This window comes from Triticum aestivum, chromosome 7A (genome assembly GCF_018294505.1).
Source record: "Triticum aestivum cultivar Chinese Spring chromosome 7A, IWGSC CS RefSeq v2.1, whole genome shotgun sequence".
NCBI classification, from domain to species: domain Eukaryota; kingdom Viridiplantae; phylum Streptophyta; class Magnoliopsida; order Poales; family Poaceae; genus Triticum; species Triticum aestivum.
The window spans coordinates 422,552,202-422,566,156 of NC_057812.1; the positions used below are offsets into that span (position 1 = coordinate 422,552,202).

Here is a 13,955-nt window from a genome sequence, read left to right on the forward strand (position 1 = left end):
ACCCCCTGTTGAGGGATAATTACTTGATTCTGTATTCATTGCAGGCACTGCGAGAACGCATTGAGCCCCAAGAAAAATCTTTAGAGGTCAGTTGTTATTCCAGTGTGTGATCCAATAATAAGTTCATCAATGATTTGTTGGCTCATAATTATGTTAGTTTCCTGAAATGGTTGTGGCCTTACACATTATGTTACATTTGATTACTGGTATCTTGTATCACGGCAAGTTTCATGCGATTTTATAGACCCAAAGTGGTCGGACCCTTCCCTGGACCCTGCGCAAGCGGGAGCTACATGCACCAGGTTGCCCTTTTTTGTGATTTAGCTCTCCCCTCATCCTTTATTCCTACATAGGTGCAACCCACCACCTAATTTTCCTCTCCATGCAGCCATGCCACATCAACAAGTCATGCATGTGGTCATAAGTTACTTTTTTTTGTATTAATCTATCCACGAAAAACTTGGCACCTCATCAAGTCACGCACGTCTTTTCTTTTGTGGGGAATCAAGCCATGCATGCCAGTCATAAGTTCGATCCAGAAGTTTCTCTTTTTATGCAACTTTGTGTGTTTTATTGTTTTTATAAAATGTAAACCTAGATTGTTTTTACATTTGCTTTTGCATTAGTTTTAGTTGTTTCTGTAGCACCTAAGTTATGCATTTGTTTTAACAAGGTTCCTGCAGAAACGCGCGGGGTATCATCTAGTTTCTTTAATAATGGCTATGGTTTAGTATGTCGTAATATGAAATATCTTACATTCTCAAATTTGTTTTGCAGGCTGGAGCTTTGATCTCCAAGTTGACCGAAGAAAAGAATTCTGCAATTCAACAGAACCATAAAATTAGACAGGAACTTGTGAGTGCAGTATTGCATGCTATCTTTCTAGATATAGTACTGTGGCTTCATAGTGGAACCTTTATCTGAAGTTTTGGAACTTATCTAATACTAAGCACCTACTAGATGCCACCATCTATGATCATCTGAAATTTAAGAATCTAAATTCAATTGGTGCTAAGAGGAACTTAAAAGCATAAAGCTGCTGTGAATGCTTTAGTTTTCTTCTTCTCCCTATCATTTTCTGTTTTGAAAATTTTCACCCTTCTTGTTTCCTTGTGATGTATTGGGCATTTTTACTTGAGGACCAAACCAACAGAGTTATTACATTAAAGTAGTAATATGGAACTATCTTGAAGCTCAAAAGGCACCTAACTGTCGCTTTCTGCATTAGGAATAACAATAGCAATGGATGTACCTGTTTATTCTCAAATTGATGAAAATGAAAGCTCCATAGTTGAAACTGTAAATAAATGAAACATGCCTGGTGACTTCTGACTTGTCACAAGACTGGCTGTTGATCCCAAGCTAGTCAACACTGAATTGTTTTAAGTTGCTGTTCCCATGCCAAAGAACTTCTACAAGACATTTTTCCAAAAGAACACTACTGGCCTGTTTGGTTCCCAGCCTAAGGTTGCCATGCCTAACCTTAGTCATGCCACAACATCTTAGGCTTGTGTTTGGTTCATTGCCACACTTGTGGCTTGCCACACTTTTCTAGTGATATGGTCCACATGTCATAGACTCAATTTTTTGCCAAATCTTGCCACACTTGTGGTGGCCATTTTGTTAGCCACACTTTTTGTGGCAGCTACATTTTGCCTAAGGTTAGTTATGGCAAAGTTAGTCATGAACCAAACAGGTTATACATCCAGAGCAATCTGCATATATATGCTGTTTGTTTTTTGCTACCTCAGCTCGATACTAGTCATGCTGGAGAATCTTCAGCTCCAACATAACATTTCAAAGATTTCCTTTCCAATTTATGTATTCTGAAGATTAAAACGTCAATTGCTTGGGTTTTTCTCTACTGCTGAGTAATTTTTGGTTTCTGTATTTCAACCTGAAACCGGGCTCTGTCTTCGATATTTTGATTAAAATCTTCACTATACAAATTCATAAATGAGGTATTTACAGTCCTTGATGTACAGAGGGAGCCAGAATAGTTTCCACTATAAGCCACCCAAATAACCACTTGCCCAACTTCCACACTTCTGGAACCTCAGTAGTACTTCTAGCAAACCACCCTTGATGTCAGTGTAAGAAACCACTATAAGTGCATTGCTACTGAACTACTCAAATCCTTGTTAGGAAAGGTGAACTGAAATAATGAAATTGCATACTCCCACAATCTAGGGCGCGCTTGATTTTGCACGGTCTTTAATGCGCAACTTTGACAACTTGATATATAATAAAGTGTATGGATTGGGCATGTATAAATAGTATCGTTGTATTTGTGTTGCAAAATAGTTTCATTTCATGCATCTTTATACCAATTCTGTAGACATACTATAAGTGAAAATCATAGTCGAAACTGTGTCGAAGACCAAAAAAAGTCAAACTGAGAGATGCAGGAGTTTTAAGGATCATTTAGAAGTGGATAGGAACTTCTGAGCTCATGTCTAACATCTTGGTTGTAAGAAATAGGTTCGTTCAATGAAATGGTCATTTGTTTGTGTCGTTTTAGATTATTGCATGCTAATATGAACAATCCTTTTAAGAACTTGAGCATGGCAAATAAAAGAAATAGTGGTGCATCGATGAAGCCAATAGACAGCTAGATGAACCTCATGTCGCTAGGCAATATAATTGTATATATAGTGATGCCTACCTAAAATATAGACTCTGCATACTATTCTTCTATCTAGTACTAAAGCTAATAGAAGAAGAGAGATATTTGTCTGAAACAATTTATATTTACTACTTTTCTGTCATGAATCTGTGATTCACTTTTATCATGTTTTTCTGTTTATCACAGGATATGATGAGACGGGAAGTCAGCAAGAGGCGCGGTGGAGGGTTTTCCTTTGTAATTGTCATAATTGTAGCTTTGATCGGGATCTTCCTGGGCTACATGATGAAGTCATAATTCTTTTCATCCGTATCACTTGACCGTATCGAAGGGAACTGGACTTGCTAGTCATGTTTGGGAACTTGAAAAGATCATTCGAGATCAAATGTCTTCAAGTTCTCCTTTATGTTTTGTCAATATAGGAGTACATGTGTGAGAAATATTGAGCTAGTTTAAGCTTCTTTTGTTGTTAATTTCATTGGTGAGTTGTGCGCTATGATGACGCTGTAACTTGGAAAATGCATCAATTGCTTTTGTTCACAGTTAGACCTGTACTGTGAAATTGCCAGTCCATAGTTGAATGTGTGTGCCATTTGGAAAGGTAAATCTGATTTGTGTTGCAGTAATTTGCTATTCTAGTTTGTGGAAGAACTGGATTTTCCCCTCTTTATACTCTGTTTGGAATATATGGTGCATTTTGACATGTTCAAGTTTTCATCAATGATTAATAAAAAGATGCCATATTTCTTAACCAAGCAGGTATGCGGGAGGAAGCGCCAAACCTGTTTTCAGTTGTCTACATGTTTATGAGCTCGCACAAATCTATAGAAGAGTATATCAATGTCTACAACACCAAATTATTTTCATTTGAAATATCATAAAATACATTTTTCATATCCTTCTTTTGAACACTTCATATCTATATTTAGTGTTGTCGATATTTGCATATTTTTCTATAGACTTGGTCTAGCTTAGGATGACTGTCTATTTCACAGTCGATTGAAAAACAATTCAGTTTCATTCGAATTTTCCAGCCAATGAAAATTTAACAGGTGTATTTTTTGTCCCTTGTATGTATGTGCTTAAACTGTCCTGAGTCAAGAGTTGGTATGGATGCGGGTTGGACTGGACCCATTTGCACTCATGACAAGCACGTGGTAAACTTTGAAATTACAGTAAGAAAACCTTGGAATTACAGTAATAAAACCTAGGAATTATAGTAGCACCTGTCAACTACAGATTATACAGAAACAACTGAACCAAAATACACACTGCCTATCATACAGATGACTACACACTGAAGCAACATACACACGGCCCTATCCATAGTTCAACATCTCACCGATGCAAAAAGGCCTTCTTCTCCTCATTGTTGTTTCGCAGTCTGAAAAAAGGATCAAACAAGAAAATAGACCAATCATGAAGATATACAACAAAAAGAGAAGCAATTCACACTGACCCAAAAAGCTGAGAATACATATTACAACATACAGTTAATGATGCAGACGAGTACAGTAATTAAGCAACTTTCAGCCAAAAGTAGAACTGAAAAAAGGAATTCATGAGCCTCTTTACTGTAAATTTAAAGTATAAAGATAGAAGTTCTTTATCAACAAAGAAATCAGTAACTAGAATTTATGCATGCCGTTGAACTCACTGAAAAGCATATCATTGGCATACTTTATCCTTAAGTTGGGAATGACAGGGCGAGAAGTGCATGGATGAACCCGGATACATATGAACCCACTTTGAGAAACACATTTCTAAATTCTAAAAGAATCTGGAAAAAAAATTGCACGGGTACGTCTCCATGTTCTATGTGCGTGCATAAAGTTTCACAGAAAAATAACTTTTTTCGTGGCCTGCGCAAAAAGACAAAAAATTATGTTGTGAAACACTATTTAGAAGCACTGAAATTTGTCTTTTTTGCAGAGGCAAAACAAAAAGACATTTTTTTATAAAACTTTGTGCCGCGTACACACATTTGCGAACATGTATGCGTGATATTTTCTTTTGATTTTTTGACATTTTAAAACGTGCTTAAAATGCATTTTATGAGAAGTGGGTGCATATGCCCATGGGTTCAGATGGTGCCCTCTCAGGACAAGGGCTGGAAAAATGGTTATCAACTAGAGTCCTTGTGGTCCTCACTTCGATAAACATGAATAAAGGAAGAAAAACAAAAATACCAACAATGTAAATAAGGAAAATCAGGTCAGCCATAGTAAAAAACAAATTACCTATTGGTCTGGTTGGGAACAGCTAGGAAGACATCATCAATTTTATCAAAATCAATTCATTTCCTCAACATGGGAGTAATAAAAGTATCCCAAAATCCTATGAAGTTTGTAATCTGTTCAAATAAAAGAAAACACAAGAGATAAATCTTAAAAGATAACAACACAGTGCTTTCAAAAAGGAAACTAATTTATAAACAAATTGATTAAAACAATGTACTATGGATCGTGAATCTGCAAGTGAAATTCAGAATGCTCATTAAAAGCCAGATCAAGGAAAGCTAAGGCTCTTTCCTTAAAACAAACCATGAAAGAAAACCAATGCTTTCGAATGGTTATAGGGAAGCACAGCTGCAACGTGGAAGAATAATATGAAGAAAAATGTATATAGAGGAAATAAAAAATAAATGCACCTAGGAAGTACAGCTGTAAATGTATCGTCATTACCAAGCCAGATCAAGAGAGATTTGAGGGAGATGCTTGCAGAGAGGGAAGGAGGGACAACCGCAACAAGAAATTTGGGGAGAACTATAGAAGATCATACAAGAGACGATCCACAGATCAGAAATCTTTCAATTCCAACTTCTTTTCTCATGCCTAGTGAATTTCTTTGAGATCGAAGGACCTGTAAAATCACAAGGCAGAAAAGCACAGATCATAAATCCTTTCTATTCCACATAGTGTATCACACAGAGCACTGTAGTTAAAATTAAAGAAACTGGTCAATTTTGTTTCGAAAGCACGATGGCAAAGAATTTAAATTTACAGTAGCAAAAATACTGAAATTACTATTATCAAGTTGCTGAAAATAGTAGGCAAGCAGAATTTCCTGTGCACAGCGAAGTTTCTGACACAAAGGTAGATTCAGTATATTTTGAGTGTGTGATTAGATGCAACATTATTCAACAAAGACAGTGTGATTTAAAGTCTAATTACCAATGTAATTATACTGAAATTATACTGAATGTAAATACAGTAAATATCCCAGTATAATTATTGTAAATATTGCACTGTGATTACCCCTGGAAATTACACCATAACAACACTGTAAAATATAGTTAAATTGCACAGTAATTACAGTAAAATGGCACTATGATTTACATTGTAATTATCCTGAAAAATACACTGCCGTTACTCTGAAATTCCACTGTAAGAACACTATAATTACAATGTAATTTCAGAGGAAATTACACTGTAATTAAAATGGAATTACAGTCATGAAGCTGCTGTAAACTTAGATGCAACACTACCTAAAACATAGAAAAAGAAAAGAAAAGGGTATACAATGGATGCAAATACTACCCAACTAAGACAAACCACGCAGAAAAAGGTTCTAAAATGCTTGAAGACACAACATAGACAAACCCAACTAAGACAAACCACGCAGAAAAAGGTTCTAAAATACTTGAAGATACAACATAGACAAACCGCAAAAATTACTTTAATTGAATTGAAAATTTCATTGTGATCTAGTGTAACTAAACTGAAAATAGCACTGCAATTGCAGTGATTGTAAACTAAAATCACAGAAGTTACAGTAGACATTGCACTGTGATTACCTCTGGAAATTACACTGTAATCACAGTGCCACTTGCCTATATATTTCAGAGGAAATTACACTGTAATTAAAATGAAACTACAGTAACGAATTTGATGCGATTGCTACCTAATAACGCAGGCCACTACATCTAACAAAAAAAAGATAGCGGAATCAGACGTCCAGACGAACAGATAAGAAAGTCGACAGGGGAATCGGATGCACCGCTACATCCATGCATCTACCACTGCAAGTGCAACAAAATCGCAAGCCAAATCCACATCTACGAATGCACATACACATACATCTACATCAAACAACAGGATAATCAAATCAAACAACTAGATCTAGAAGAAATACAACGGGGAAAGGGACAACAACCGAAGCGAGGAGGCACGGGAGCAGAAATCAACCTGAAGAAAGAAGAGGGGGAGCCGATCAGAATCGCCATGGACGATGAGGCAATCGCCAAGAGGTGCCTCCTTCGCTCCGCTGCTTTAAGAGCATCTCCCCAACAGGCTCCCCAGTGCTAGCGCCGGTGGCGAAAAATCGGCCCAGTCACGCCCCAGATCGTTGTTTATCGCCGGTTTGGGCCGAAATAACAACCAGCAAACCCAAGCCGAAACCAGCGCACCGGGGGGCGCCGGGGGCACCGGCTGAAGCGAAAAGGTGCGTGGGACCGCGCTGTCGGCAACAAACAGGCATATTCCCGCCTCCCCCCTCCCTTTTCCGTCCATTTCCCCCGTGCTCCCCCCTTCTCCCCCGCCGCTCCCGTCATTCTCCCGCTGCTCCCGCCATTCTCCCCATCAAATCCGGCCGCCATGCCGCCAAAGAAGTATGCACCCCCTCGCCTAGCCACCGATACCACCCAACCGAAACAGAGGAAGCCGAGGGCGCCGATGGCAAGGCTACCGGGCTTGTCGAACGCCGAGTGGAAGGCAGACGTTGAACGACGGGAGGCGGTCACCACCGATCGGCGGAACAGGCTCATCACCAAGAGGGCCAGGGACGCGGCAGCGGCGGCGGAGCAGGGAGAGACGTCTCGCGTGGGGATGATGAACCTTCCGTCAGGCCACTGCCCACAAGCCGCGTGGGGGAGCCAGCTAAGCGTCGCGTCGCCGGCCAACTTCTCGCCGCCAGTATGGGGGTACGTGCCCTCGCCTGGCTACTCCGACGATGACGCACATGGCGGCTTCAACCCCAACATCACCTTCCCGCATGGCGCGCCGCCGCGTGCCTCCCCCTCCGGCTTCAACCCCGACCCGCACACACCCTCCCCCGCGTTCACCGCCGGCCTCAACACCCAGTACAGCTACTCGCCGCCGGCGTACTCAGGCTCGCCCACGCCACCTCTGCACCGTGGCGCCCTACCCTTCGCACACGGTTCGGCGCCACAGTTCAGCAACACCGACGCCGACATGGACGAGATCATCACGAGCTGCTCGGTCGCCGTCGCTTCGTGCCCCGGGTTCCGCGCGCAAGACGAAACGATGGACACCGCCGTCGACATGGACGATGAGCTCGACGACGCCGAGGATGAGGTGGAGGAAGAACCGGTGGAGGCGGAGCCGAAGCCCGCGACGAAAGGGAGAAAGAAGCGGGCAGCCAAGGCCAGGCCGGGCGAGCCTCGTGTCAAGTGGACATCCAAGGAAGACGAGTGCCTCGCCGAAGCATGGAAGACCGTCAGCATCGACCCAATCACCGGCTCGAATCAGTACGCCGACACGTACTGGAGAGTACTGGAGAAGGATCAAGACGGCGTTCGACGAGCGCAAGTTGGTCGACCCCGACTTCGCCACCATCCACATGGATCGCGGCGAGAAGGCCATGGCGAACCATTGGGAGACCATCCAGGCGGCCTGCAACAAGTGGCACGGGATCCTTGAGGAGGCCGTGGCTCGCCCGGAAAGCGGCGCCAACGTCGAGGGTCGGGTATGGCCAGTCGCCGGCTCATCAGTTCTTTCGTCGTGTTCTTCGCCGACAGTTGTTCTTCGGTTGTGCAGATGGTTCAGATGTTCAACATGTTTCGCCAAGACAACAGCGACCAAGAGTTCAAGTTCCTTCACGTGTTCTCCAGGATCGAGTCGTGCGAGAAGTGAAGGGAGTGCCAGCTCGCTCTCGCCAAGGCCAAGGAGACCTACAAGCCGGACGCGCCTGCCCCGATGGCGGTAGAAGGGTGCCCTGATGGCAACAAAAGAGCCAAGGCGGCGAGGGACGTGGCACCAGCTGTCGAATGACTGCAATCATCGATTGAGCAGTGCATCGCCGACGCCAAGAACAACGCCGCCAAGAGGGAGGAGAAATCCGACACGAGGTGGTCGGCGTTGATGACGAAGCATGACGTCAAGCTCGACCTTCTCAGGACCAATGTCACCTCGAAGAAGAGGAACACCGACCTGACGTTCTTGATGGCGGCAGACATGTCGACGATGGACGAGCAGGTGAAGGCATGGTACCTGGCAGAGCGCTGCCTCATCTTGAACCAGATGCCCGGACCCCGGACCGGCGGCCACCACCACCCCTACGCCCACGACGACGCCAACGCCGACGCCTAGCTCGAGAACTGAAGCCACACCGATGCCCAGCCCGAGAACTAAAGCCACGCCAACGCCGAGCCTGAGCACTGAAGCCACGCCCACGGCGACACCAACCCCGACCAGTCCCACGTTTGATGCGTTCCATGTCTATGATTCCTTCCTGGTCGCCGAACTTTTGGGTATGTTTTGATCACCGACCTGTGGCATGATGATCGCCGACTTGTGGCATGATGATCGCCGAATCTGTGTTTTTTGGCAGCGGGAAAGACAAGTTCGAATTTTTGGGCGTCCGGGGGCCAAAACCTAGGGGCGCGGCTGGAAACTCGATCACCCCCAGGGCGAAAAAACCGTCAGCACAAACGCAAAAAGGCATTTGCCGGGTGCGCTGGGTGCCAAACAAAAAAAACGTCCGAAAAGCCAGCTCCCAGTGCCGATCTTGGCATGAGATCGAACGGCCAAAAAATTGAATGAAGGCCAATTGTAAATCAGTTGACTGAACCGAAGATATAACAATGAAACATCAAAAGGATATATGTATATGTAGGTTCCTTTCCTACTAGTATATAAAGAATATACTAATATAGCAGTGTATATCAGATCACTCCAAAAGTTAGGTGTGTAAACCACAAGTTATCTTCTAATAACGAAACTGAAAGCATATGAACAAATAATCAGTACACCATTTATTTTCTTGGACCAACACTTCCCTGGGATCTCAATTCCAAATTTTATCAACTCGACGTATTTACAAGTACAAAAGGGGATCAAGATGGCCAGCAGATAGAATCAGATCTCATCTTGTAGAGGGAGATTTCCTTATATCTACACTAAACAGCAATCACATGCGTCCAAGCTTAAATATGCAGTGATACAAGCAAACACAGGCCCAAACTTATTGCCCAATTCGTATTTACAAGGCACTATAGAAAAGAAATTATATGTGGGCTCAGAAACTTTTGCTGTTTTCACCTCCATCTTGTCTAAATAAAAAATCTGGACATAACTTTTCTACCCTCTGCTAGTCATTCCTGGAGTTTGTACGGAGCAAGTCACTCGGAAACCCCATCCTTCAGCTTATTTCAGACTCGTACTGATGTCGACCAAGAAGGTGATGGAACTACAAAAATTGTTTCCAATGCATAATACCACATCGTGAGCGCGAGCAGACCATACTTACAATCTTATACTTGATCTGAGCAGGTAGTTTGTGCATTGGCGACAACCTTGCTCACATTGGAAGACAGCTTTCCTCTTAGCTCAGCACAGACAAGATGTGTCAAGAGGAGCCCAGCAAGAAGTGCTGCTGCCATCAACATCGTGAACACGGCACTCCAGCTCTCTGTTGAGATGTATCCTGTGAGCAATGGCCCGATTGCGGCACCAACCGACCCGGTCCCATCGATGATTGCTGTCACAGTGGCCAGTGCCCGAGAATTACCATTCAATGAGCTGTGAGTGCCAAGGTCAGCTGACACTGCAGTTGTGATCAGGGCATAAGGACCATTGACAAACATGCCAGTGATGAACATGAGGCAAATGTTCGACATCATCGACATGCTTCCATATGTTCTGTACAAGAAAAGGGCAGGTATGGCACAGTACATGAAGCTCGCGGCCGTGATAGCTCGTGCATTTAAGCGATCAGAGATATGACCGGCAAGGACTCCTCCCAACACACCTCCAACATCGAAGACTGTTGACAAGCTGCCAGCCATCGCATCAGAGAGGTACTCGTTGCCAATAGCTGAAACAAGCAAAGGTCTATCAGGAATGAACAGTTTAAAGCATGGTTCAGGTTATAACAGAAAAAAAAATACAGACATCCGAGTCGCTACCGAAGCACCAAAGGAAACAATGTTATACAGATTTGAAAGATGAATAAGAAGACTTACGTGTATGGCTGATGTAAAAAGGTAGCCAGTACAGGAAGGTGTATGCAACCAGCTTGGAGAAGAAGAGGCAGAGAGCAAACGGTGCAACTCCAGGAATCCTCCATGCCTCCAGGAATCCTATTGCCTTATGTTTCACTTCTTGGCCTGGTTCCAAAAGGGGCTCCTTCGCAGTATCCTTGTCTGAGTTTACCTCCCCATCATCAATATCTATCTCCATTACATCAGGACTAACCGGCAAGAAAAAGAACACCACCAACCCAGCAAGAGCCATGATGATGCTGGGGATGGCAAATGACCACCCCCATCCAAATTTCAGCAGAGATGCAGCAAGCAGCGAACCGGATATGTTTCCAATAGAAGTATGTGCGTTCCATATACCCATAATCAATCCCCTCTTGCTCTTCCCAAACCAGTTACCAACAACTGCAACGACTGAAGGCCATCCAGATGATTGAAATAAGCCAGCAATCATCTGAAAGACCAGAAAGTAGTAGAAGTTGTGAATATTTAGCCAATATCCAGCACCAAAGAGCGCAGTGAATATGGCAGTGCTAATCATGCCAATTGTTAGAACAATCCTCAAGTCCATGCGGTCACCAAGATGCCCGGCGAAGAACATCCCAAGAGAATACACCGCAAGGAATGCGACATCTATCTCACCAAGCAAAGTGGAACCATCAGCGGTGTTAAATGGAGACCAACCAATGTTGAGACTGTTGCGTGTGTGCAATCGTCCCCAGGCAGACCCCACTTTGGTCTGGGGATCAAGCTCACTCTTGACAATGCTTGTTATCTTCCGAGTCATATGGAAGCAAGTGTATGCCAAGAATGTAAGGACCAAGACGAACGTCTGGTAATTTCTTAGAGCCTTGGCACCTTTGAATAACCGGAGGCCAGGAGGTTTCCTACTCGTCGTCTCATGAGACCTGGCCATGAGAACTCTCGACTGTTGGTAACTGCAGCTACTGCCAGAGGCCAAGCAGATGTACACCTCCTGATAAAAGAATGATCACCACCTGAAAGCATCAAAGAGGATGTAAGACAAATGGGTAAAAGGAGCGATTCTATGTTACAATTGATAATTGAAGTTATACATCTCTTAGTGGTTAGTAACATCCATAAGCAATCGTGCTTTAAAAAACTAGAAATCACTGATCCAAACGCATCTTCGTAGAATTTTGGTTACCATGCAAATATGGGGGAAATGGATGCACCCAATAATTCAACACATTTTATAAAACTTTAAACTCCGTTAATCCCAACACAACTTTGTGCTATTTGGTTAACACGCAAACATGGTAAAAATTCACACATCTAATGATCCCGAAGCAATTTGGGAAACAAATTGATCAATATGTTGGCTAGCCCAGTTCAATGATCGCAAGTGCAAGTCATCCACTAGATCACCAAAAGCGGAAACCCATCTTGCTCTTGTTCTGCACAATATGATCACGTCATCTGTGACCTAGATCATGGAGAGCACATGGGTACAAAGGACTGACGATACACTATTCTTATCTCCAACACCACAAATCAGAATTCACCCCTATTATTGAGTGCAAATGCGTTCCTTAGCAATCAACCGACTTAGACGTGACTCTAAGGTATCAATTATCTACCATACTATTAATCGGGGCAGGTAAAAAGATCCCCAAGTGGATGTAGGGGGAGCAAGGCTGATCTGACCTGAATATCCCCGGATAAAATTTCAGGGTCTCCATCACAGGAACTAAACTTAGTACAGTATTGGATATTCGAAATCCAAAATATTACTTACTGTTTAAATGCTCTATCCACGGCTACCGAGCAGTACCACCAGCGGAACAAGCACCTAATTCAGGAAATAACGGGAGAGATTATCGTCAGTGGCGGAGCTAGACGAAAGTCTCCCTAAAAAAATTTCTTCAGAAATTGAGCCAAGGCTGGGGGGGCAGCAGCCCCCCCTGGCCCCAACATAGCTCCGCCACTGATTATCGTCTCTCTCTCTCCCCCCATGAATCCTGAAGGGACTAAAAATCCTTCCCATCTCCCTGCCCTGGGTCCAACCCAAACCTCCCCCAAACCCATCACCCTCCGCGCCAAAACCGACGATCCAAAGAAGCAAAGGGAACAAAGCTTACGGATTGGGCGTGCAGAATCAGTAAGGAAGAAGGAGGAGGGAGATGAAGAAACCGGGATTCGGGGCGAGAACACACCTCCGCGGAGGCGGTGGACTGCTCTGCCGATCTGCGACGAGCCGCGGCAGGTTGGATTGGGGGTTTAGTGTGAAAATGCGCACGCGCAGGCAGGAGAGGAGGAGATGGCTGGGGAAGGAAGGAAGGAGGTCGTTTCTTTCCGCTCTTGGCGTCTGTTTTTTCTCGAGAGTTTGGGTGGCTCGAGGAGTTCGGGCGAGGCTGGCTTGCATTTATTCTGATGGCAAGCCAAGCTTGCAGAGGTATTTACGGCGATGCCCTTGGACCATAATGCCCTTTCACTTTTATTTATTGTCTGGAGCAGACTGACGCCACAGGGTTCACAAGCACAAGCCGAAGTGGCAAACTGGCAATGGCAACCCTTTTATATGTCACGCTAAACGTCAACCACGAGACTGGTCATATATTGGGGAGGCTCTCAAGCCACATCAAACCCGTACTCCAAAGTGACAGCAACTCATACTCCCTCCGTTCCAAAATATAGCGCGCCCAACGCTTTTCGAGGTTCAACTTTGACCATAAATTTAACCCACGAGACCGACTGCGGCGGGATCAAAAATTATATAATTAAAAACTTTTTTTGAATACGAATTCATTGGTATAATTTTTTCGTCCGCCGCAGTCGGTCTTGTTGATTAAATTAATGGTCAAAGTTGAAGCACGGAAACCAAGGACGCGCTATATTTTGGAACGGAGGGAGTACTCCACTACTACTACCTCTGCTTCACTTATACGGAGTATAAGGCATTTAAGCCCGCTCAGCTCTAAACAGTTTAAAACTAGCTGTCTAAACCGTTTTATAAAAACGAATGGAGGAAGTAGTTCTTAATAACAAATTTACCGTAATGTTATCTGATGGATGTTCGCCGTATCAAATCCTGGCAAAAGCCCCAGAGCTGTCAGAGTGGTAGTTTCTGCCTAGAACATCCCACAA

General features: G+C 43.8%; 2 protein-coding genes and 1 pseudogene across 8 annotated transcripts in view; 2 read left to right on the plus strand and 1 right to left on the minus strand.

Moving 5' to 3' along the window:
- Positions 1-3,172, plus strand: part of LOC123147320 (vesicle-associated protein 1-2) — a 5,738-nt gene extending 2,566 nt beyond the window's left edge. The window contains exons 6-8 of the mRNA XM_044566547.1: positions 45-86; positions 778-855; positions 2,813-3,172. Of these exons, the coding sequence (XP_044422482.1) occupies positions 45-86; positions 778-855; positions 2,813-2,923 (231 nt within the window). The 3' untranslated portion in view covers positions 2,924-3,172. The remainder of the gene's footprint in view (positions 1-44; positions 87-777; positions 856-2,812) is intronic.
- Positions 3,173-3,760: 588 nt separating this feature from the next.
- Positions 3,761-13,209, minus strand: LOC123147318 (putative glycerol-3-phosphate transporter 1). Of its 7 annotated transcripts, none has more exons than XR_006473164.1 (6): positions 13,025-13,209; positions 10,830-11,845; positions 10,115-10,681; positions 5,369-5,488; positions 4,867-4,979; positions 3,761-4,010 (listed from the first exon to the last, which is right to left on the minus strand). XR_006473164.1 is itself a non-coding variant. In XM_044566546.1 (4 exons), exons 3-4 carry the CDS (start codon positions 11,761-11,763, stop codon positions 10,119-10,121), a joined length of 1,497 nt encoding a protein of 498 aa, XP_044422481.1. In that variant the 5' UTR covers positions 11,764-11,845; positions 12,607-12,660; positions 13,025-13,209; the 3' UTR covers positions 9,598-10,118. The 7 variants fall into 7 exon arrangements, 2 of the variants coding, with proteins under 2 accessions (XP_044422481.1, XP_044422480.1); XR_006473162.1 differs by having other exon boundaries at positions 5,311-5,488; XR_006473163.1 differs by having other exon boundaries at positions 5,277-5,488.
- LOC123153371 (uncharacterized) lies at positions 7,150-8,955 on the plus strand (annotated as a pseudogene).
- Positions 13,210-13,955: the final 746 nt, after the last annotated feature.

What these genes read in the sequence shown, in the direction of transcription:
- LOC123147318 (XM_044566545.1), bottom strand. Translation starts at nt 11,763, where the DNA reads ATGGCCAGGTCTCATGAGACGACGAGTAGGAAACCTCCTGGCCTCCGG. An exon ending in TTTTTACATCAGCCATACAC is followed by an intron (nt 10,682 to 10,829) that starts GTAAGTCTTCTT and finishes TGCTTGTTTCAG; the next exon opens with CTATTGGCAACGAGTACCTC.